At 38.9% G+C, this 22878-nt stretch overlaps 1 protein-coding gene across 2 annotated transcripts in view; it reads right to left on the reverse strand.

Annotated features, from left to right (window-relative positions):
- The window catches only part of Prex2 (phosphatidylinositol-3,4,5-trisphosphate dependent Rac exchange factor 2), a 274501-nt gene that overhangs the window by 87476 nt on the left and 164147 nt on the right, over positions 1-22878 (reverse strand). For both annotated transcript variants that reach the window (XM_038347373.2, XM_038347374.2), the window contains 8 exons: positions 22008-22187; positions 19302-19396; positions 18611-18693; positions 17822-17912; positions 17106-17234; positions 12779-12820; positions 5818-6035; positions 1594-1696 (listed from right to left, as the gene is read on the reverse strand). In XM_038347373.2, the coding sequence (XP_038203301.1) occupies positions 1594-1696; positions 5818-6035; positions 12779-12820; positions 17106-17234; positions 17822-17912; positions 18611-18693; positions 19302-19396; positions 22008-22187 (941 nt within the window). The remainder of the gene's footprint in view (positions 1-1593; positions 1697-5817; positions 6036-12778; positions 12821-17105; positions 17235-17821; positions 17913-18610; positions 18694-19301; positions 19397-22007; positions 22188-22878) is intronic.

Genomic DNA, 22878 nt, shown 5'->3' on the forward strand with positions numbered 1-22878 from the left:
ATGTCTCTTACTGTAGATAAAAAAAATCACTCACAGAGCTCATTATTGTGGTTCCCCTGATTACTTGATTGTCAAAAATGTCACTTTGAAAGCACATAGGACAAAAAAAATGCCGATGAGAGCTTATAGCTCCTCAAGCAGCATTTTAGAGAATGAATAGCATTAGGTAACATCACAGAATCGTTTTCTCAGCCTTCAGCAAAATTAAGCATACTGTCTACAAGCAAAACTAAATGTCCTTCTACACATGCAAGTAACAACCTCCTAATTTATCTAAAATTTTGTTTTTAATCAAAATTTACCACATTTTGGCAGATAACAATTGTCTCTTGGGTATCAGTAACTTTCATATTATTGGTCTTTTTGTTTATAAGTGGAAATGAACATTAGTGACAATTCTATCCTTCCTACCTTCTTAAATTAACAGAAATAGTATTGATATTTTTAATTTTACTATCCCCACAGATTCCCTTACATCCAGGTCACTGTGATTTCTCTCTTAGGTCACACCAGAGCTTCTAAAGTGGTCTATGAGTTTCTGCCCAGCCCTCAGAATGATGTATGTAACACAACAGACAGAGGCATCTCTTCGGCTACTTAAACCAGGTCTTGCTGTTCACTTGGAACCAGGAACTTGGAGATAGCTCAATGGCAGGAAGTCCTACAAGGTCCTATCTCCTATTTGATCTCATACTCTGTTCTCTTTGCTTGCTCTACCATGGCCAAGAAAGGCTGGCTTGTTGCTCTGAGAACATGTCTCACAACCTCCTGCCTGGGAGTTGAGGAAGCCTGACATACTATCTCCCACTCTCTGTGTGACTCTCAGCCCCTACAGAGGCCTGCCTCCTAGACCAGAGGCCCTCCCCACCCTGCTAACAGCATCTTTTCCTCTGCTTCTTCATCTTTATATTCTGATCTACTTTATTGTTACTTTTAACTTAACAAATTAGTCTGTTTTTCCAACCTGTCATTTTCTTTCCTCACCTCAATTTATAACCCACAGAAGACACCCTCTGCTCAGAACTCTTTTGAACCTGATACCCAGAATCGTTCTGGCAAGAAGTAAGCATTCAAATGAAGTTTTTGATGAGACAACTGAAAGAATGATTATCATTTCATCATGCCACAGATTTGACGTGCGCACTTGTTGAGTTTCTATCTATCACACTAGCCACTGGGAAGGGCCATACGAACACCTCCCATCTCTGAAGACACTTATATCTTCTATTAAAATACACAAGATCCAAACACTTGTGAAAAACAAGAGGCACACAAAATTGCTTTTAAAGATAAACTGTAGATTTCTTGGACTGGCAGACATCTTATTGTTAAACATTTATACAAGATTGACATCAAAGACAAATAATGGTAATTTGCAAAATTTAAAGACATGAACATTAATCCATGGGTTCACTATGTAACAAGTACTGTTACTTAAGTATGACTTCTAAAATACAGCCTGTCAGCACTAATGTTGGAAAATGTCTAAGGCAAAGAAACCTTTTTCAATCACTCAACTCATGAAACTCTATGCAAATCAAAAGATGGCATCATCTGCCACCAGAAACATTCTGTAGACACATCGTTACTCACTTGCAACCAGGGGCTCCTCTTCTGATGGTTTGAAGAAAAAGGAAACTTTTTCCAAATCAAATAATGCTACCAGTGTATCCTCTAGCATGGCTTGTTCATCTTTCTACAATGAAGAGAAAGAATCTATCAGATGACCAAATGATGCGCTGTCAGATCCCATGGCACAATGTAAATGCAAACAAGAATCCCTTCACTTCTGTTTTATTTCATAGAAAACATTAGTGCCAAGATATTCCTGAAAACTCCCTGTCCAAAATGAAATCAAGATGTCCTACATAGTGCCATGTTCTTTGTATGGTTTTATAGTTTTCTGATTTTGCATTTTTTTCCAATATTTAAATGATTATATACATAATATTCAATCTACCTTATAGATAGAATCTAATCATAATGATCTCATTTACAAATAATATATGCTTTTGACCTTTTACTTCTAAAAGTTCACAAAGTAAAAGCTAGGAAGCAAAAAAGCCATTAATTTTAAGTTAAAAGCAAATTAAATCACAATCATCCTGTTTTATTAATAATGTATTCATTGTTCAATTACTACTCACTAAAACCATGATAAAAGCAGTTTCCACGTACAGATACATTTGTCTTCCAAAGAGATTACATACAAATGCCATGCCCACCTTACCAACTTTGGGAGGTCCTTAGCCTAGAATATGAATAAACAATCCAATTCATCTTAACCACTCGTCTCACTTCTGTAATGAGATTACATAAAATAACATTTTAAAAACTCTACATTCATCCTGCTCCAGCTTCCAGTAAGCTCTGAGAAACTTGTTGAAGTGTATGAAGCATGTTAAATGTGTTTGAAAGGGTAATTCACGTTATTATGAAAACAAGTCCTGGGGCTAGAGAGATGACTCGGTGCTTAAGAGCGCTGGCCTCTCTTCCAAAGGACCCAGGTTCAATTCCCTGCACCCACATGGCAGCCCATTACTGTCTGTAACTCTAGTTCCAGAGGATCCAACACTCTCACACAGACACACATTCAGGTAAAACATCAAGCACATAAAATAAAAACAAATAAATCATTTTTAAAAAATGAAAACAAGTGCTATATTAAGAGATAACTTCTATGTGTTAGGTTAATTGTGTCATCATTATGAGCCTAAGTATTCTGTGGAGAATGTAGTAACTGCTATAAGAAGCCAGAAGTGAGCACCAGGATGATGATGTCATTGGGATAGGCACACGAGTGTGTAAGTACATATAAGCCCACGGAGGCCAGAGGCGGATGCCACGTGTTCAGCTCTCTCACTTTTCACGTTTGAGTCAAGGTCTCTTTACTGAATCTGGAGCTAGCCCAACTAGCAAGTCTGGAGCTCGCCCAACTAGCAAGTTCTAGGGACCTTCCTTCCTATCTCTCCCCTACTACAAAATTACAGTTACCGGCATACAAGGGGGCACAAACAGTTTTGTTGTTGGTTGGTTGTTTGGTTTTGGTTTCGGCTTCCATGTGAAATATGGGTACTGAGAATTTCAGCTCAGGTCCTCAGGCCCACACGGCAGGAGCTCCTACCCACTGAACCATCTCCCAAAGCCCTAAACTCCTGTGGAAGTAGTAGAAAAAGTACCTACTGCCCGCAAGTTTGCAGCAGGACTGAAAAACAGCACCATTTCTCTGACGTCAAGTAGAGTCGAGAGAAATGCTGCAAGCACCTCAGTCTCAGAACACCGCAGTGTGAGCCACACTGTTTTGGGGACTGTGACAGAACCAGCTAGCAGCTGCTTGTTGGGCCTAGGGCTCCAAGAAGCACAGTCCTGGGTGGCTGCGACTTTCAGAGAGCCACGGTCACAGGTGAGCCTGTGCTTTGTTTTATTATTTATTTATTGGTTATAATTTAATTACAACATTTCTCTCTTCCTTTTCTTGTTCTCTCATCTACCCCTTCACATTCTCCTTCAAATTCATGGCTTTCTTACTTAGTAATTATTGTGTGCATATGTACATACATATATACTAACTATAAACTGCTTGGTCCATTTGATGTTATCGGTATGTATGCTTTCAGGACTTTGTGCTCCCAATACAGAGGTTTCTTTGACTTTTTTTTCTAGTAAACTCTGATTGAAAAACCGATTACCAAAATAAATGTAAAGGTTTCACAAGGCCAGTTTTTAAGAAGAGCACAATTTCGTTGAGATATATAACTCACAGAATATGGAATTCACTCAGGCAAAATACACAGCTCAGCATCCCTAATGTCTGTGGTGCTGAGCTACCATCTAATTGTGGAGTAGTCTCATCACCTCGGGAAACTGAGCATCATCAGGCATTCTCCCCGCGGCATCTACCTGAGCGCTTAGCTCCAGGCAATCGGATGTCTACTTTGATAACTGGAATGTATCCATTCAGTATGTTTTATCACAGTAGAAATAAACTGCATTCTTGGTTGCCAGGCGAGTTTCCTTGAGACTGTGCTTCCCGGATTTCTGTACAATCTAGCACTCATCAGTACTACAAACGGTCTATGCCTGAGTCAGATTTTACTGGATGAGACAGCACTTAACTTATCCAATCACCCACTGACAAATACCTGAGCTGCTGACAGTCTTCAGGTATTCTGAATAACACCGATAGCAGCATTTGTCACAAGTTCTTAAGTGAATGGAAGCTGGGGTTTCCACTGGGTAGTAACCTAAGGACTAGGATTTCAGGAATACAGAAATGATGTTTAATGTCTTGGAGAACTGGTAAGCTTGTTTCCAAACGTGTTGTATTATTTACGTTCCTGTGACTTGTTTCCGAGGAGTAGAATTTCTACAGATCCTCGCCAGCAGTTGTTATAGGAGAGGGCTCTTTTTTGGGCTTTGGCTTCCATTTCTCTAATGGCAGCTGGCACTGTTTATCTGCCATTTGCTTAGTGGCTACTTTTACATCTTCTAGGGAAGTGTCTACTCAAATCCTTCACCGCTTTTAAAGTAGGTCTTTTTAAAAATTACTATTGAGTTTTGAGGATTCTTTATACATTCAAATCTATGCAATTTATTGCCTCTATGATTTGCAAATATTTTCTCCTAATCCTGGAGACTTCAAACAAAATTAAGCTTAAAGTCCAAGCAGGAGCAATTGATTAGATATCAGAAAATTTAAATAAAGAGGATAGAATAGAAATGAAGTCTCACCCATGCATTCATTCATTCACTTAATCAGCAAATACTGCTACTAAGTTAGGAAGTAGCCTGACTATCATTAGGAAGTAGCCTGACTATCACGCATAGGGTACATTGGAAATATGCTATGGGTTTTGTTTTTAAACACTTTGCCTAGTGTCTTACTTTAAATTAACCAAATATGTAATGTACTGCCCACATGGAGTGCATAGACCCTTCTTAAAATAATCTACTTCTGTATCTCTTAGCCACCCTGGGAAGGATGCCACTATTTATAATTCCAGAATCTTCCATGAATGTGTAGTACAACAATCATCTCAATAAACAACAGTACGGAAAATGCTATTTCAATATATTAGAGCCTCTACATTTGTTTTAAAACTGCTACTTGGTAACTCCACATTATCCATCTGTACTTTAGCAGATGAAACAGACTCTCATGTTCAAAGTCAGAATTCCATTCAATGAGCCTCAAAATGTTTATGGACATAAAAGCAGACATTTGTGCATTAAGACATCACAAAACTACAGAAAGTCTACATGAACATCTCCAAAGTTGTCTATATTTCAAATAGTTCAGGATCCTTTTTTCCGTCTTTATTCATGCTTAAGCAAGGCAGTTTCTACTGCAGTTGTCTCAAGGTTCTTACTCTCAATGAAGAACACTCATTTAAAGGAAGGACTTAAATTATTTAGCACAAGCAAATTTCCAACAGATTGCCAGACAGTAGCCGGTCTGTGAAGCATGCCCCAGATTCTTAGCAACAGTCGGAGTGCAAGTATCAGGGAAGCAGTTATTTCTGGATTTATAAAATCCTACCTTCCTTCCATGACTTTTTCCAGTCAGTGCTTAAGGATCTAAGAATGACTAATTTCGGAGTCCCTCCAGGCTTATAGCAGCCAGAGAGAAGAGATAAAATCAGCAAAGACAGAATACATTCCACATTCTTAGTAAAAAACCTGAATGACCATAGGGAAAAACTTCCCTTTAAAATAGCTGGATGACTATGAAGGAAACAGTGAGGGAGAAATGGCAACTGCTTCATATTGGTCATGTGTTCAGCTGACACAGAACGTAGGAGTCATAAGATTCCTTACCAAATTTGGTGACAGAAGTGACTGGAAGTGGAAGAGAACACCTGCATTTGCAATCTGGTCCAGCCACCTTCTGCTGGCTTCCCAAGTCTCCATTTCATTTTCCTTGCTGTTGTCAAACATCTGGTTTAAGGCCGCCATGAGCTGCTCAGAGAAGGCGCAGACAGTGGCCACAAGACTTTGGCAGAAAACCATGTCTCTCCGGAGCTGGGTTTCACTATCTGATTGAAAAGAATACAAAGGAAGCTTTCAAATGTTACAGCAGGCAGGTGTAACGGTACACACTTTTAATACCAGCACAGATCTCTGTGATTTCAAGGCTGGCCTGGTCTATATTGTAAGTTCCAGGACAGCCAGGAATATAGAGAAACCCCATCTCAAGTCTACAATATGGAAAGAAAATGTTGCAGAGACCACCACCAGCATGGCACAGTAACTGTAAGGATGCAGTAGTATCACACGTACTTCGGCACTAACCAACAGCTCTCTGGATTTAAGATCTACTCAGTATAAAGGGAAACGCTGTTTCGAGAAACCTAGGCAACAATCCAGAACTAATGAAATCATGGATCTTGGAGAAGAACATAAAACCGCCACCTTATTAAACCTACATAGCCCTAACTTCTAAATATCCTTATGTCCACAGATAAGTGTAGTATGAAGGAAACTTCTTTTTGCAACAGACAGAGATCATTACAGAAAACCACAGCCAAACAAAATGTCGAGTTGTAGAGTTCAGTCCCGATGGATACATCTATAAAACAACTCCGGCTTAGAAGGCTCAGGAAACATTGTGGGAGAAGGGATTGATGTGGGAAGTCCTTCTGTATGCGTGGCTTTTATTGGTTGATGAATAAGGCTGTTTCAGGCCAATGGCTTAGCAGAGCACACCCAGGCTTGAAATCCGAACAGAGATATATAGAGAGAGTAGGCAGAGTCAGAGATGCCATGTAGCTTTCGAAGGAGACAGACTCTGGAACCTTATGGGCTGACCATAGACTCATGGTGATACATAGATTAATAGAAATGGGTTAATTTAAAATGTAAGAGTGAGGTAGAAATATGCCTAAGCCATTGGCCAAACAGTGTTGTAATTTATACAGTTTCTGTGTGATTATTCAGGTCTGGATGGCCAGGAAATGAAACAGAAGTCTCTGTTTACAAGGGATAGAAAGACTGTAAGAGCCAGAGAATCAAGGAGTTGCTGTCGGATTGTATCTTCTAACAGTGACAGAAACCACACCCATAACGTCTCACCAACATGACTGCCTACACATGAGCTGAACAAAGGCACCGATAGGCATGCCAAAGTTGATGGGGGAAACCAATGAAGCCTCAACCTTATGCAAAGAACTACAGACAACTCAGGAATGATGACAATAGGAGAAATAGTCTTTCCCATTGAAGATCACACCAATTGGCTATCCAGTGCCAAATGGTCAGCCCCCCAAATATGGATATAAGTAACAATATATAGACTGAGCAACTTACATTTATGTATTTAGGAATATATACCTGCAGACACCTATACATATATGTATGTAACAACATCTACTGAAAAAAGAGTCCATGAATTTGAAAGGCAGCAAGGAGTATATAGGAGAGTTTGGAGAGAGGGAAGAGAAGGGGGAAATGATGTAATTATAATTGCAAAATGAATATTGCAGAATGAAAATCATATATTTTTTTTAGACAAGTTCTCTCTGTGTAGCTCTGATTACCCTGGAATTCATTCTGTAGACCAGGCTGACCTTGAACTCATAGTGATCTACCTGCCTCTGACTCCTAAGTGCTGGAATTAAAGGTATGCAACATTGCACCCAGCTTGAAAATGAACGATTAAGCATATATTAAAGCTAGTGCTTAATTTTCTTACTTAACTCAAGGGGGAAGAGTAAATTTGAGTTTCTTTAACAAAAAAATTAAATATGCTTTTATCAAGATTTAAACATTAGCACATATCAAAGACATTTAAAGAAGTCTCCACACGTGGGGGTATGCTGTGTAATGCTGTCCTCTGGAACTGGCATGGCTATTGCACACAAGAGACTCACAGAAGCTATGAGCACACACACAAGACCTGCACAGATTTAAGCCAGTTCAAAATTCAAGCATGGAAGATAAATGGGCTTTCCAGACCTCATCTCTAGTTGGCAAGCTACTGGCAGCTGAAGGCTGTTGGGGAAGAGAAAGGCCCATTTTCAGGAGTGTGGCCACTGGTAGGTTCTCTGTGCCCTAGTAGATGGCCTGTGCCATGTGCATATGGACAGTAATATTTGAGTTGGTAGGATAATAATAATAATAATAGTAATAATTAAGATAAATAATGAAAACATGAAATCAGGGAGGAGATGTGATCAGAGGTCCAGGGAGCTGCAACAGCAGGTGAAGGGTCTATATGATCAAGATACTTTAGGTGTATGTATGAAAATTCCAAAGAATAAAACTTGAAAAAAAATTCCTTCATATACACTATGAGTCTATTTTTACTCATTAATTTCTTTTATAAAATCCTGAGGAAAATAAAAAACTTTATATTTTTACCTTATATGATATAATTTTTATTTGCTAAAAGACTCAAAGTTTAATTGTATAGTTTCTGCTGACAAACTGAATACTATTAATATTTTTAAAATAATCACCTTGGAAACCTATCCAAATATTAATACAAGTCAAGAAGGCATATTTGCTGACCAACTGCTTGTACTAGTAAATAAATCTGTACCTTATGAATTACTCATTTAAATTCCTGAGTACTAGATATGCCTACATTTATAAGACTGGGATGCCTATATTTCCCTTGATTTGCTAATACATTTAATTTTAGCATAAATTGATTTTAATATGTTTAGTAGAAGTACTATCGGACTATGAGTGGATTTGGGTTAACTGACTTTGAAGGTATGATTTCTCTGTGTCCTGACTCTGCAGGCCTTGCGTATAAATAAATGATGGACATCCAGGATTCATTTGCCATCAGTGTAGACTCCAGGTCTGATAAACATCAGGCCCTACCTTCAGCATGGGATGAAATTCAAGTGCAGGAGAGGAACACAAGGAAAATAATCTCTTCAGCAAAGTGGGTCTGGGCTGAGTGCTTAAAGAACCTTGTGTAATCAATACCTACTGCCAATAGTGGCTTAAAATATAAAGATAACTGAATTTTTCAACACTGAATTCTCATTTTATTGACAGAGACACAATTTTTAAGTCATTTACCAAGAATATTGAACATTTGTTTTTAATAACCACCAAAATCATGTTTCAACATTATACAGTTGTTTTGTGTTAATTTTTATGTTAGGAACATTCACTTGTGACATTTTTCTTAAAAAATAGAACAAATATTAAAACATCTAAAATGATATTTAAAATATTCCTCTTTTAGTTTGAACTACATGAGTGTTCTCCTTGGGCAGACCAAAAGAATTGAATATGCTAATTCCATAGGTTCAATTTATTAATTTAACCAACATGTGCATGCTAGATGTCTTCCTTCAATAATTCCATGCTCCTTGTGCTGCTAGATGGGAAAGACATTTTGGCAGGTATCCATCCAACATGAAAACTGGAATTAACCCTGTTCAACTCTCAAGAAAGAAGCAAAGCCCGTGTTTTGAGTTGTGCAAATCTATCAGAGTGGGCATCCACCAACTGCCTACTGAGCAAGTGACCAGAACCAATGGTCATGGGAGCTGACGAAAGAAGGAAAAGGGGTGAATTCATGCCCTGACCTCTTGGGATCTGTGGAACTGAAAGTCACAAAGCCTGTGAGCTTGAAAACAAAAAAAGGAGCAGCCCGGTCCTCTTTGACAGTTTTACTTTATTTCTTAGGTGTCCTAGAACAATATAGAAAACCTGGATAAACTTTTAAAAATACTCAGTAGCTGTTACAGGAATAGTCCCACCTATAACCTGAGAATAATTTAATAAAATAAAAGTTGGAAGAAACTGCTGGTATCAAAAGTAGGAAGTCATCATGTCGGGAGCAAAGGTTCTGGCTCCTTTATCACCATGAAGAGAACGCACAAGGGTTAATAACTGTGCTGCTAGTAAAAATAATGATGCCCAACGTGCTCCTGAAGAGAAATTCTTCAATTTTATTTTTTTACATCTCCCTAATATTTGGACACTTCATGGCTTCTCTCTTACTATATGCAGGTAAGCCAACTTTCCTTTGACTTGATCACAATTGAAAAGATCACAATTAACATTCATTAGTCTTTCTAACACAAAAGAAGTGTTGATACCTCTGCCAAATACACATCATGCCTGCTCACTGATTCATTTTTAATATTAAATGTGCTGTGAGGATGAAGCTTAGGGTCCATATTGGGGTAGGAGAAGCTCCATTCAGAGCCTTGGCCAAATTTCTAGCCATACTAGAATAACAGGCAGACACGAAAGATGTCTTGGGCAATGGTGCCATTTAAATTCTAAGCTAATGAAATTTTAAATTAAAGACACTTAATAAATGCTCATTGCTTTATGGAGTGACAGTCACCACTTGGCTCTTGTGAACAGGCCTGATGTGTATCCCCACAGTTCCTCAATGCCCCCTTCCCCTCCTTTCATCCACAATGCAGCAAACCCCTCACACATTAAATGCCCTGCTAAATGGCCTTATAGCACATATTTTGTTCCCATGCCTCCTTAGTTTAAAGGATGAAGCACAAATTTTAACTCAGTGCTCATGTCAATCATTGAAAGATTGGACCTTTTAGAATTATTGAAATATTGAAAATTGTGAAATTTTCTCTGTCCCAGGAAACATGGTGAACTTATTTCTACCATCATAAACCCAGGACATCTCTCTTTAATATGGACAATTGATATCAATGTGAGAATCTGTTTCCCACAGGATCATTAGTGAATCGAGACCAGAAGTGGTACATCACCTGAATGGTACATAGACTTTAAAGGCAATTCATAAGCATTCAGATAGTGTCTTAGGCCACAGGGTTTGAAGCTGGTCATATAACTCAGTAGTATAGTGCTTTCCAGACAAGAACAAGAAAAAGGTTTTGGCTTCAACCCCCAGTACTGAAAGATAAAAAGAAACTAAGACAAGATTCATTTCTACTTCCTACCTCTTAGGTATCTAATAAAGACAAACAAGATTTTAAAAGCAAAATGTAGTCTAATAGGCTGATTGCTGCAGCTACTCTTTTCTAAGCACCTAGCAGTGCTTGGCGCTGAATGGGAACCTGGTTGTGTTATTGAGCAGAGAAAGAACAGTATGATAAAGAAATGAACCAGAAAGCAAATACTCTTTTCTGTTAAGTTATATAGTCATTCAAAATTCCCTACCGTCCTTCTGTACCAAATCTCTTCTAACTTCCCAGTCTTATAAAAAATAAAAAAAGAACTTCAGCAAGCATCTTAACAGCTGTGCCCAGCTTCTAGCAAAAGAATGGTCTATGTGAACACTGAAGAGGGCTATGCAGTCCAGGATCACTTTTGGAACCGGTGAAACTAAATTTGAAATTCCAAAATGCCTTTTGCTGTTTCTTAAATTTACTTACTGGGGAGCATTTTTGGTGACCTCTCATGATATCCAAGATCCGAGTCGAATGAATACCATCTACTAGTTATTATTATTCTTCCAAAACATACTTATTCTCCTTTAAACTATGGAAACAACAATAGTTGTCCCCAATGATATTTTATAAATATTAGTCTATGAAATTTATCTTTAGAATAGTTCAAAATGTAAGATTTTTTTGCTGTTGTTACTGTTATTAATCAAAGAACAATCAGTTAACCAAAAGTCTCTTCGTTTGACTCTACTCATTTATTCATCACCAAAACTTTCCAAGTTCAGTAGGCTCTAAAATTGTCACAAATGGCCCCTACTGTAGCCATGTACTTGTAGTGTAATTTTGAGAGTTTTGCCTTCAAAAGGAAAATCCCAAGACAGATGTGACAGCATTTCCTTGATACACAAATGTTTGAGGCTGGGGAATCACTTCAGCTAAGGAGTTCAAGGCCTACTTGGAAAATTGAGTGAGAAGTTGGCTCTTAAATCTTAAAAAAGTAAATAAATAAATTGCAAGCCAGTAAAGGTCCTGGCTCCACCGCTGAGCTGGAACATGCTGCCGGGTGCCATGGTGCACAGATACTGCTAGCTCTTACACATCTCTGCAAAGTGTCTTCTTCTGGAATGCTGGCCATCACACCATGCTGTGCATGCAAACAGGGACTTCCGACTGCTAGAGGAGCATTCTGCCAATGGAGCTACATTCTCACACCAACGCTTTCTTACAACACCTATTTGATAGACACTTGGGACGGCTGCTGCTTTAGAAATTTGTTGGTGATAAAAATAACCAGTGCTTGCTTTGAAGAGGCTAACAAGTTACTATCTGTAATTTAGAGTTTGATAAAATGTTTGATTGTCCTTTGGTGTCATTGCCAATTATGCTGCGCTCCTACTAAATACATGGTAGAAGTGCTTCAATGTAAGATCTGTAAGATATTTACATAAATCCCTGATCATCAACAACAATTGGATGGTTTCATGAGAAATTCCATACCTGCGCACCATCTATTCCCATTACCACAGCCTTTAAGCTTTCTCCTTGTTTTAGTGAAAGGGGGGATTGGTGTGCAAGTCAGGAGGGACCTGAACCTACGATTCTCTCCCTTCTTTGGCTTTCTGAAAGCTGGGATTGCCTGCCTGTGCTCCCATGCCCAGCTTCTTCTTTCCCTTAGTAGTGATACAGTTTTAATATGTGTTTATATGTATTTCTATATGTACTTATAATCAAAAATGACCTTAAGCTTTTGTGCCCTTATAAGAACACTTAAATACATTTAAGAAATCTTTCCAGTACTCTAGAGAAGGCAGGTGTCAGGGCCCCATTTGTCTCTCCAGGTGGCAGAAGGCATTGATTTCCTATTTTAAGACCTTTATGATCCGGGCTACATTGCTTAAGACAGTAAAAATAGGGCAAAATATTACCTGAGTATTCAAGGAGAGCCAGTAATATCCGACACTTCACCTCTGCAGAGAAAGAACGCACATTTATTAGTTATCCACTGTGCTTCTGCAACTCACATGACCTTGTATCCTGGTAGTAAAAACTACCATGTTTTTTACTATATTAGGCAATCAAAATGCCATTTGCTTACCATTCTACTGTCGCCCATCTGCTTAGATAAAAACTATCAACTGCCCAAGACACTAGAATGTCTTTCAGTACTGAATTACACAATAGAATACCATTCAAATAGTGCCCAATTCTAGGAAATCCTTGGCTGCTTTAGACTGAATGCTATTCCTGAACATATAAGCTGTGTTGCTAAGCTGTGAAAATAATGTTTGTTTCTATGACTAAAAATTTTATATAAAAATTCATGTATATAAATTAATATACTCTACTATTCCATCCCACACAGCCAATCACAAATATTTGACAGGTATATAATAATTTCATACTTATCACTGTGTCCATTGGCTTCCAATAGTAAAGAGTGCTTTCTATGTAATAAAGATTATAGGATGGAGAGACATGTTACCAATCATTCTGTTCTATGCATTATAGGTGTCAATAAGAGAGAATTGGCTAACTGATCAGAAATGCAGACAATACTCAAAGGGCAATAAAGTTGACAAACACGAATGCAGAAACAAGAGGATTTCAGAGGCAAGAAAGCACACTCCACTGAGAACCAATTTATTATGCTCTAGCTTTGTGGCATTCAAAAACTTAATAGTTATTAGTCCATCTCATTCATAAATGATACTTCATGTTTACAAAGGCCTATGTGGGAAAAATGAACAGGAAAGATACTTAAGGTCTTTGCAGGTTTTTTAAAGTGCTGTATCAGGGGCTGGAGAGATGGCTCAGAGGTTAAGAGCATTGCCTGCTCTTCCAAAGGTCCTGAGTTCAATTCCCAGCAAGCACATGGTGGCTCACAACCATCTGTAACAAGGGCGCCTGTAACAAGGTCTGGCGCCCTCTTCTGGCCTTCAGGCATACACACAGACAAAATATTGTATACATAATAAATATAATAAAAAATAAAGTGCTGTATCACACTCATGAAGAGTGCTATTACTCTAACCTAGAGCTAGCTGAAGATAATATAGACTCTGCAAGGAATATAGACTCTGCAAGGACAAAATACTTGGTAGAAAAGTAAGTTTAGACCAGCAGGGAGAAGGGAGATACGTGAGAAAAGTGCTGGCAAAGGAATGTGCCAGAAAATTAACAACATATCTCATTGTCTCGTTAATACACTAGGATTGGGCCATAGTTCTGAAGCTAAAGTGAAAGCTGGCTTATACCAGTAGCTTGATGCGTTTAGATCCATCTGGGAGCAAGTCACTACCAGGCTCTGGTGCCCAAGAGCAAGCCAAGAATAAGACATGTAAAAGAAAATCTGATAATGGTGTGTACAAATCAGAAAACGTGGAGAGAAGGATAGAAAATTATCAAGGCAAGGTAAGGAAAAAATGAAAAAAGGGCCTTATGATAAATTCAGGCAAAAACAAAATAAAGAAAGAACAAGTAAATTTGTGGGAGAATAACATTAGAACTTTAAAAAGAATGATATTGTTAAGGAGAGGAGAAAGTGCCATCACTTACCAACCGTGTGAAACATCCTCTCCCAGAAAGAGATTAAACTCTCAAGAAATTTAGCGCATTCAGAAAGCTCAGGGGAATTCAAAGACTCACAAAGGCCCTCCCATCAATTGTGTTAACCAGCAGTGGACTGCTTGAGGCTTGTGAAAAGAATGCACACAATGATGCAGCCATCTAGAGCCATCACACATGCTGGGGTGGGCTTTCTAGTGACACAGCCATAGGCCTGTGGGGTACCCCTCACCCATGCTCCCGTGAGTTACCCTTCACCCATTTCCTCTGAGTTACTCCACATCCATGCTTCTGTGAGCTATCCCTCACCCATGCTACATTGAGTAGCCTAATAAACCCATTGGTTCACCAAGCTGGATGTGGATGAAATCTTTATTTGCTTTGCCGTTGCCCTATCTGGGGTTATGGGGTCTTCCTAGGAGAAGTCATGTAACACAATTTGAGCATAAATTTAAGGGGGATGGTGGAATCAAGCAAATATACCTTAATTTAGCTGGTAGCCTGAGACCATGTTTAGCAGAAAGATTAAGCATGAGACAATTACCAGTTCTTTGACATATTAATCAATAAGTCCCCCATTGACATGCCTACATTCTTTTATCTGATCCCTATTATCTGTTCAGCAGGTATGTGTGGATGAGGAAATCATCACCTAATACTGGAATGACACTTTGGCAATCTGTCTTAGGTAAAGGTCAAGAGTCACGATGTTTTGATACCATATTTGGTATAAATCTTAAATCAGACATCAGGAAACATAAGAAATGGGAGCACTCCATTGATATACATAAAACACAAATTTCTAGCCAAGTGTCAAGTTAAATTGTTACCTGTTCTTATCTATGTGGCTACAACTATAACATCACTCCCCACAGTTTGCTAAGTAGGATGAAAATTACTCGAAGCCAAATGGAACAAAGTGCAAGGAACTGGGAAAGTTACTTGAGGATGTTCCACATCACAACTGATTTAAAAGTAATGGCAGCGTACCTTGTCCCTAGGACAGCCCAGTAGACTGAAGCAGTAGATGGTAAATAAACTGTTTTTCAAAGACTCATTTAACACACACAATTGGAGTTTTCACCCAGAGTAACTGCATTTCAAGTGAACTTAGAAAAATATCTAGAACTTAAAGTCTGCAAAATGCCTTTACCATGCACGCCATTGACTATAAGATTCTTAGAACATAGAGCCAGACTGAATCAGCTACTGAAGTCTCATGACCAAGAGTAGTACCAATGTTCACAACATCAATAAATCAAAAGAACAAAGAAATAATAAACCAATGTTAGATGTGCAAATATCTACTAACTCTATGACTTCAAAATGTGCCTTGAGGAATAAAGAGTATAAAAACATAACAAGATAATAATGTAAGATTCTCAAATGTTTTTTATTGAGTATCTTATCTACGTTAGAAATGTATATGTCAAAGCTGAAATACTTTTACTAAAACAGCAGTAAAACAAAGTTTCGGGAATAGGTCCATTTCTAATCAATACTGTACTTATCTATTTTATCTATCTACTGTTTAATCTATCTATTTTTATCATTATCAAAAACCTCAAAGATGGTGAGATCATTTGTATGAATTTACAACTTCTGGAAGCATTATGCTACTGAGAGGAACTCTTCTGAGAAAATATGGCTTCCACTCTGCAAAACATGGGCTTCAGCTTCCTAAAGTGTGTTTAAAATTTACTCATTTTTAAAATATTCATAATTTGAGACAATTTTGATTCAGACTTTTAGTGGGATGTTATGTTTCCCAGGAAACCACAATATTAAGCCATAAATTAAAATATAGTCAAGAGACTCAGTTACAAATAACAAAACATTTCATCACTGAATAGAATCTGTGATTTATCTGGGGGACTGATATCTATCCATCCAAATGTCCTCTCAACACAACCCGGTGTTCAAAGCTGCTGTATTTGAGTATATTTCTAATTTACCATAAAATTGGAGTCACTAGAAGTATGCTAGAATCTTGCTGAATATCATTTATTATAGCTTAGTGATAAATGGCTAAGAAATAAAGCTATAAGCCTGGGAAGGTCTGTTGTACACATTTCTCAAATTTAGCGCTGTCCATATTGGGGGGGGAGGGGAATGATCCTTTGCAGTGACAGACTGTCCTGCATGCTGGAGTAGGCTTAGCAGCACTCCTGACCTCTACTCGCGGGATGCCAGCCGTATACTTGTAGCTGGGGCAATCAAGAATATCTCCAGACATTTGGTCATGACCCTAGTCTCCAAATTAGAGGTTGTGACACTCTCAGGATGCCATGCAAATAATGTCATGGCAGCCAGTGGCCATCAGTCAGGGCCAGAACTTTAAAAATTCGTGATGCAATGTATAAAGTTAATTAGATTCCCACAAAGATACACAACAAACTTTTTAGGCTTCCTATAAAAATTAAGCTCTGTGTGCTTTTTGTTAATTCCTTGTAATTTTCTCGTATTATTTCAAACTCCTAAGTCTTAAGCTCACATGGTTTCAGTTGTCTACGCACACACCCTATTTCATTCATTCGGAGTGCTCCTCACGATACACTCTGCAGTGCCCGCAGGCTTATTTCTTTTCTATCTCCTTGTTCCTTGCCCATTTCCTTCCTTTAATTCTATTCTGCATGGGAATCACTGCAGAAAGCATGGGCATTAGCAGACTTTGCTTTGCATACCGACCTTCAACAAACTTCCTGATGTTTTGTGCAAGCGCCCGGACGCTGCTGGGCAGATTCCAGGGGTCCTGTTTGAGGTGAAGTCTTAGTCTTTTCGGGCAACTCAGCTTTGCCTCCATTTCCTGCTGGAATTCTAAACAAATAGGAAAATCCCTTCATAAGACTCAATCAATTCTCAGCTATGCCCACTGGATTCAGAATTTGCTGCTTTGGTCCATTTTACTATTCTAGAATATTGTTAATAAATTTCCTTAGTGAAATTACAACAGAAAGTGTATTAAATCTAAAATCCAGAGCCCAGTGTTATTTTCTTATAGGGATTCCACCCCAGAAGCAAATACAGGCAGAAATGCTATTGTAATACAAAAAAAGAGACAGAAGAAGGGGATAGTGCTAAGCTCTGTGGTCTGGGGCCTGCTTGCCAATCCCACACTCCCAAGGCTCTTTCCCCTCCATGGGATATAACCAGGTAGACATTACTTCAAAAGAAACTTAAGTCTTTTGTGTCTTTAATTTGTGTATCTTTGGTTTTGCCCCTAGAGGTATCAAATGTTTGAAATTTTCAAAGAAATATAAAAGGTTTGTAAAAGTTAATACAGTGATTTTTAATATTTTCACATATGATCCAAACACAATTGGAGTTTGGAGAATTTTGGAACAAAAGCTCATTCTTTTTCTTCTGCTGCAGTATTTTTGCTTTGATATTTATTCCAGACATACCTTGTAATCCTCGACCTGGTGTGAGATGCTTGGTTTGCTCAAAGGCTCTCACAACAGCTTGCCCTTTCAAGAGGTTGGTTATGGAATCCATCTATCAAGGGCAGATTTCTGAGTGTTACAGACATCCATAATACACAGTATATACTATATATACATAGATAATATGTGCATCAATATATCTAATAAAATACTTTTCTTAAATAAATGATTTTGAGATCCAACCATGCTGGTTAAACTTATCCTTAAACAGAATATTATAATCAACTCATATTTTCACTTAAACATTTCCATTTCTTCCTCATAATTTACAATAAATTGATTTTTAAAAATGTACAAAATAAAAAACCTACTTCGCAAAAGAAAGTGAAAGCTCAGAACTTTTCAAAAGCACAGAAATATTTTCAAAGTATTAAAACCTCCAATACTACACGTTTTTATTATGATTATAAAGCATTTCACAAATGAAGTCCTAACATGAACGGCCAGAAAATTGTGATGTTTTTGAAACTAGAAACAACACTAAGCGGGCCGTCAGGAAACATTCAGCCAATCCATCAGTAGTCAAGAGGGTTTCTCCTGTGTGTGTAGTTCTCTTACATTTGCATATAGTTTTCTATAAAACACTTGGTAGCCACAAGTACCCTTTAGCTTGGCTGCGGGAGGAACGCCTCTTTTAAAGCCAAGGAGGCCAAGAGACAGACTGTATTCTGCTTCCTAGCTCTTTGCATTCCATCTCAAAGATTTCTGACCTTTAGCCTAGACAAAAGACCCACAACTGCCCCACCACACCTGGCTGAAAAGCTGCTCCAGGCAAGTGTGGATCTTGTCCTGTTTATCATGAGATATCCGGATGCTGATAGGAAGTTCATCACCTATATGAAAAAAATGAGCCAAAACCTTCATCTTATTTTTAACATGTTGAAATAGTATCTTATTTGGTAAAATATGAGCAATTTAAAAAGAGATCTTAGCCCATATCAGAAAAGGAATTGGATCAGGTCTCCTACAGCAGAAAAGTCAGTTGGATCAAGATGCTGAAGCAGTCCAAAGCAATGCCCCTCATGGGAAGCATAAAGCATCAACATGTTTGTTTCCTGACTTCTCTCTCCCAGTTGACGAAATATAAGGTTCCCTTGGATGTACGTGCCTTCTAAAAACACCCTCAAGCTGAAACGACTTCCCACGCCTCCACCCAAGCATCCATGCCCAGTGCTTTTGGTACAAACATATTTCCACTGTACCTATAATTCTTCCCTAAGAAGAGTAAGGCCAGAAGCCATACGTTAAATACGACTTTTAAATGTGCTCTTCTTATAACTGGTATTTGGAAAGTAGCTCTACAGTCACAATGCAATACGGTGGCCACTGAGAATGACTAATGAAATCGAAGATGCGCGTGGATCAAAGACATTAATGCCCCCTGTATAGGCATCTGGGACGTTACTAGCATCAACGAGCGCAAGCTGTCTACCACGCCCACCTGAGTCCATCTCATCGCTGTGGAAGTAGGAGCTGCACTGGCTGCTGCAGATACTTGTGAAGGAGGCAATCGAATTCCTGTTGCTATTGCAGTCACTGCAAAAAAAAAAAAAAAAGAGCCATATGTTGCTTTAAGAATTTGTTTGCCCAGGTTGTACTCCAGTGTGACGGCGAGAGAGAGGAGAGGGGGCCAACTAGGAGCAGAGCTATCACAGGGAGACAGGAGAGAACGTCAGAAGGGAAGTCATTGCTTTGTGTGCTAATTAAAATTACAGTAAAAGGAATGCTTGCTACTTCTTATCACATCAATTTATGCCACAGATACCTTTATCAGTGTGTTCTATATAACATTAAGAGAAAAAGAAACCCTGCTCAATCAACTCAGTTTTTCTCAGTTTCTAAAACCCCTCTTTGCAATTCAAACATTTCAAATTTTCTTGTCAGATCATTGATTTCTAAGTGAAGTTTTAAAAATGTCTGACTGTAAAGCCTTCACTGTCTGTTTAATAACTAACAGTGGTTAGAGAAGTTTCTGGCAAAGTCTAGTTTATTATTTCTTTTTTTCCTTTCTGGTCGTTTGTGTTACAGGTTACTAGGGACACCTCGAAGTCCCCACAGCAGTGACCTCAACTGTCTCCATGGACAGACAACACAGCACTGGAAACTGCTAAAAATGAAAAATATCTGTGAAAAAAATGTTTTAGATGCTGGGTGATTATGAGGATAATTCAGATTTTAGAAACAATGCCAGAGATTTTTTTTAACCTCTTAGAATAAGAATAAGGGCTTGATTTTAATCTACATTTAAAATTTCTATGGTAGTCCAGAGGGAGAATGTGGGGGTGATTTTAACTCTCTGATGACTAGGATATGAGGCAGAGGTATTTTTAGAAATGTGGTTTCCCCAGGAGAGAAACTTCAGGCTGCTAAAATGGAGCACGCTGGTATGTTCAGATGCCAGAACTAAATGATGTAATAAAAATGTTCAATTTGTTATTAAATCGCCAGGAATAATTAACTTTGATGTAGTTGTTAAAACACTCTTTGGAAAATAAAAATTAGGATTGCAGACTATTTAAACAAGAAGCCATGAAGCGAGACCCCTGGTTGCCAAGGTGAGTATCTATCCTAACTCCATGGACCTCTGCATCTTCATGTATTAAATGGAGCTACTACTAACAGAATCAGCCACTTCAGGAGACTATAGGGGATTATTTTAAATTCTTCGGCAAAAACTATGCAAACTAGTTAATTACTAGTTTGGGATAACCCTACCTGATAAGAATAATTTTGATACAATTAATACTGAGACAATGTTTTTCATTAAAAATACTATGGACAGTCATCAGTGGTGAAATTGATTATCTTAAATATCACCATACAACCTTCGTCCAACAACAGATGGGAACAGAGGCGATGACCCACATCGGAGCACTGGACTGAGATCCCAAGATCCAGTTGAAGAGTGGAGGGAGTGAGAATATGAGCAAGGAATTCAAGACCATGAGGGGTTCATCCACTGAGAAAGTTTGCTTGAGCTAACAGAAGCTCACCAACTGGACTGGGAGTGAATGAGCATAGGAACAACCAAGCCCCTCTGAAGGGGGTTGACAGCTGGGGCAGACTGAGGGGCCACTGATAGTGACACTGGGATGTGTCTCTACTTGCATATAGCGGTTTCATGGGATCCTATTCTCTTTGGATGTAAACCTTGCTCAACCTAGACGTAGTAGGGAGGGCCTTGGACTTTCCACAGGGTGGGGTGCATGGCACTCCCTTAGGGTTGGAGGGTCTGTGAAGGGAGAGGGAGGGGACTGGGAGGAAGGGAGAGAGTGGGCATTTGTATTGGTATTTAAGTAATAAAAAAAGGAAAAAAAACAAAAAAATACTATGGACAAGAGTGACTTTTCCTTCAACTACTATTGTGTATAGTGACGGAACTCCTCAGAGGAGCCCCTGTGCAGGAAGGGGTGCTGGACTGTTTGCCCCAAATACTGAACATCTTAGTACCTCAAAAATGTGACCAATTGAAGGAGACAGTCTTCAAAAGGTCATTTTGAAGGGTTCTTAATCCAATTTGACTGCTGCTCTATAAGAAGAGGATCTCTAGTGAGAGGTCACGTGAGGAGACAGCCGTGGGACAATAACAAGTGAAAGCCTGGAGTTGGCTCCTTCACAGTCCTCCGAAGGAACCAACACAGCCAACATCCTGGTCAGACTACCGGGTGCCAGAGCTACGGTACAAATTCTGTCGTCCACGTCAGCCAGTCAGGGCACTTTATGCTATCAGTCATGGCTAACTACTACAGAAACAGCCCCTAGAGGAAACAAACACAAAGCTGGACATGGAAGTGCAATATCTAACAAAGACAAGGGAAACAGGGCGAAAAGGACTGCTCTTTGTTAGCTAAAAAACAACAATCAGAAGGACATTTTGGACAATTGCTATTACATGGTTAAACAATCAGCCTGTAAGAACAACTCTTGCCCAACAGGGTCACACTGCTGGAGGGAAGAAATAATCCAGATCATTAACGAGAACAACTTTAAAGACAATGCTGTCCTGCTTGAACTGGTGGTTATTTTGAAACAGCAATAAACAAAATCAACCATCAACATTTATGTTCAAGACATTTGAAGAGGACATAAAATCTCACTTGAGTTTGCTGAGGAAATGAGAGGAATTTCATTTCAAGGAATGGCTCACCTGTAAGAGTCTCTGTTGCTGATGGTGTCGTGGCCTGAGTCCTCTTGCTCATCCCCTGCTATGTTGAAGCAGACGCGTTTGCTGTTCCTCTCTCCCTTGTCATTGTCACTGTCAGGTGGGAGCACACCCTCTGTTGTCTTACGCTCCAACTTAGGGGAATATGTTATTGAAGACAGAAGGCTGCACAATGTGACATGTTTAAAGAACATAAGTGAGTGTTTTGAAACTAGCTCAAACAGATAACTCTTTCATTTGTTAAATGTGATAGGCTTACAAATATTTCCAGAATGCTTCTGTGTTTCATGCCAAATGAATAGTATCTGTATAAAGTGTGTGTCATAGAAAGTCTGGCTTTACTGCTCAGAAGAAACAGAGAGAACAGCACCAATCAAACACAAAGGCTGTATCCAATCCTGAGACTCCTAAGTTTCAGTTAAGGAAACTGAGTGGTTCACGAAGGTTTCCCAAGCTAATAATTCACAAGGTCTTTGTGAAGGCTATAAAATCAGCAAAGCAGAGTTGGAGAGTGGATACTCTTCAATGAAGCTGTTTCCAAGCTTTGGGGAGGTCAAGGATGCAGCTTTTTGTGAGTCATCACCCCATGCCAGGATGGGCCATTCAGTGATGCAGCTTGAATCACCCACACTCCTATACACTACTTTCATGCATACACCCCCTTAAGTACCCCCCCATTCATTCTTTAATCAAGCTAGACTTGAGAGAAATCGGCTCTTTGGTATGGTATTAGTGCCATATTGGGAGTTCTAATGCTGGTTCCTGCCTCACCAGGAAAGGTCATACAAGGAACTAGCAACCACCAAGCATTAACCAACCTTTAACATCCTCCCTGACTCACCCTCCTACCCTGAAG

The sequence above is a fragment of the Arvicola amphibius genome, chromosome 11, assembly GCF_903992535.2.
Source record: "Arvicola amphibius chromosome 11, mArvAmp1.2, whole genome shotgun sequence".
In the NCBI taxonomy this organism is placed as follows: Eukaryota; Metazoa; Chordata; class Mammalia; order Rodentia; family Cricetidae; genus Arvicola; species Arvicola amphibius.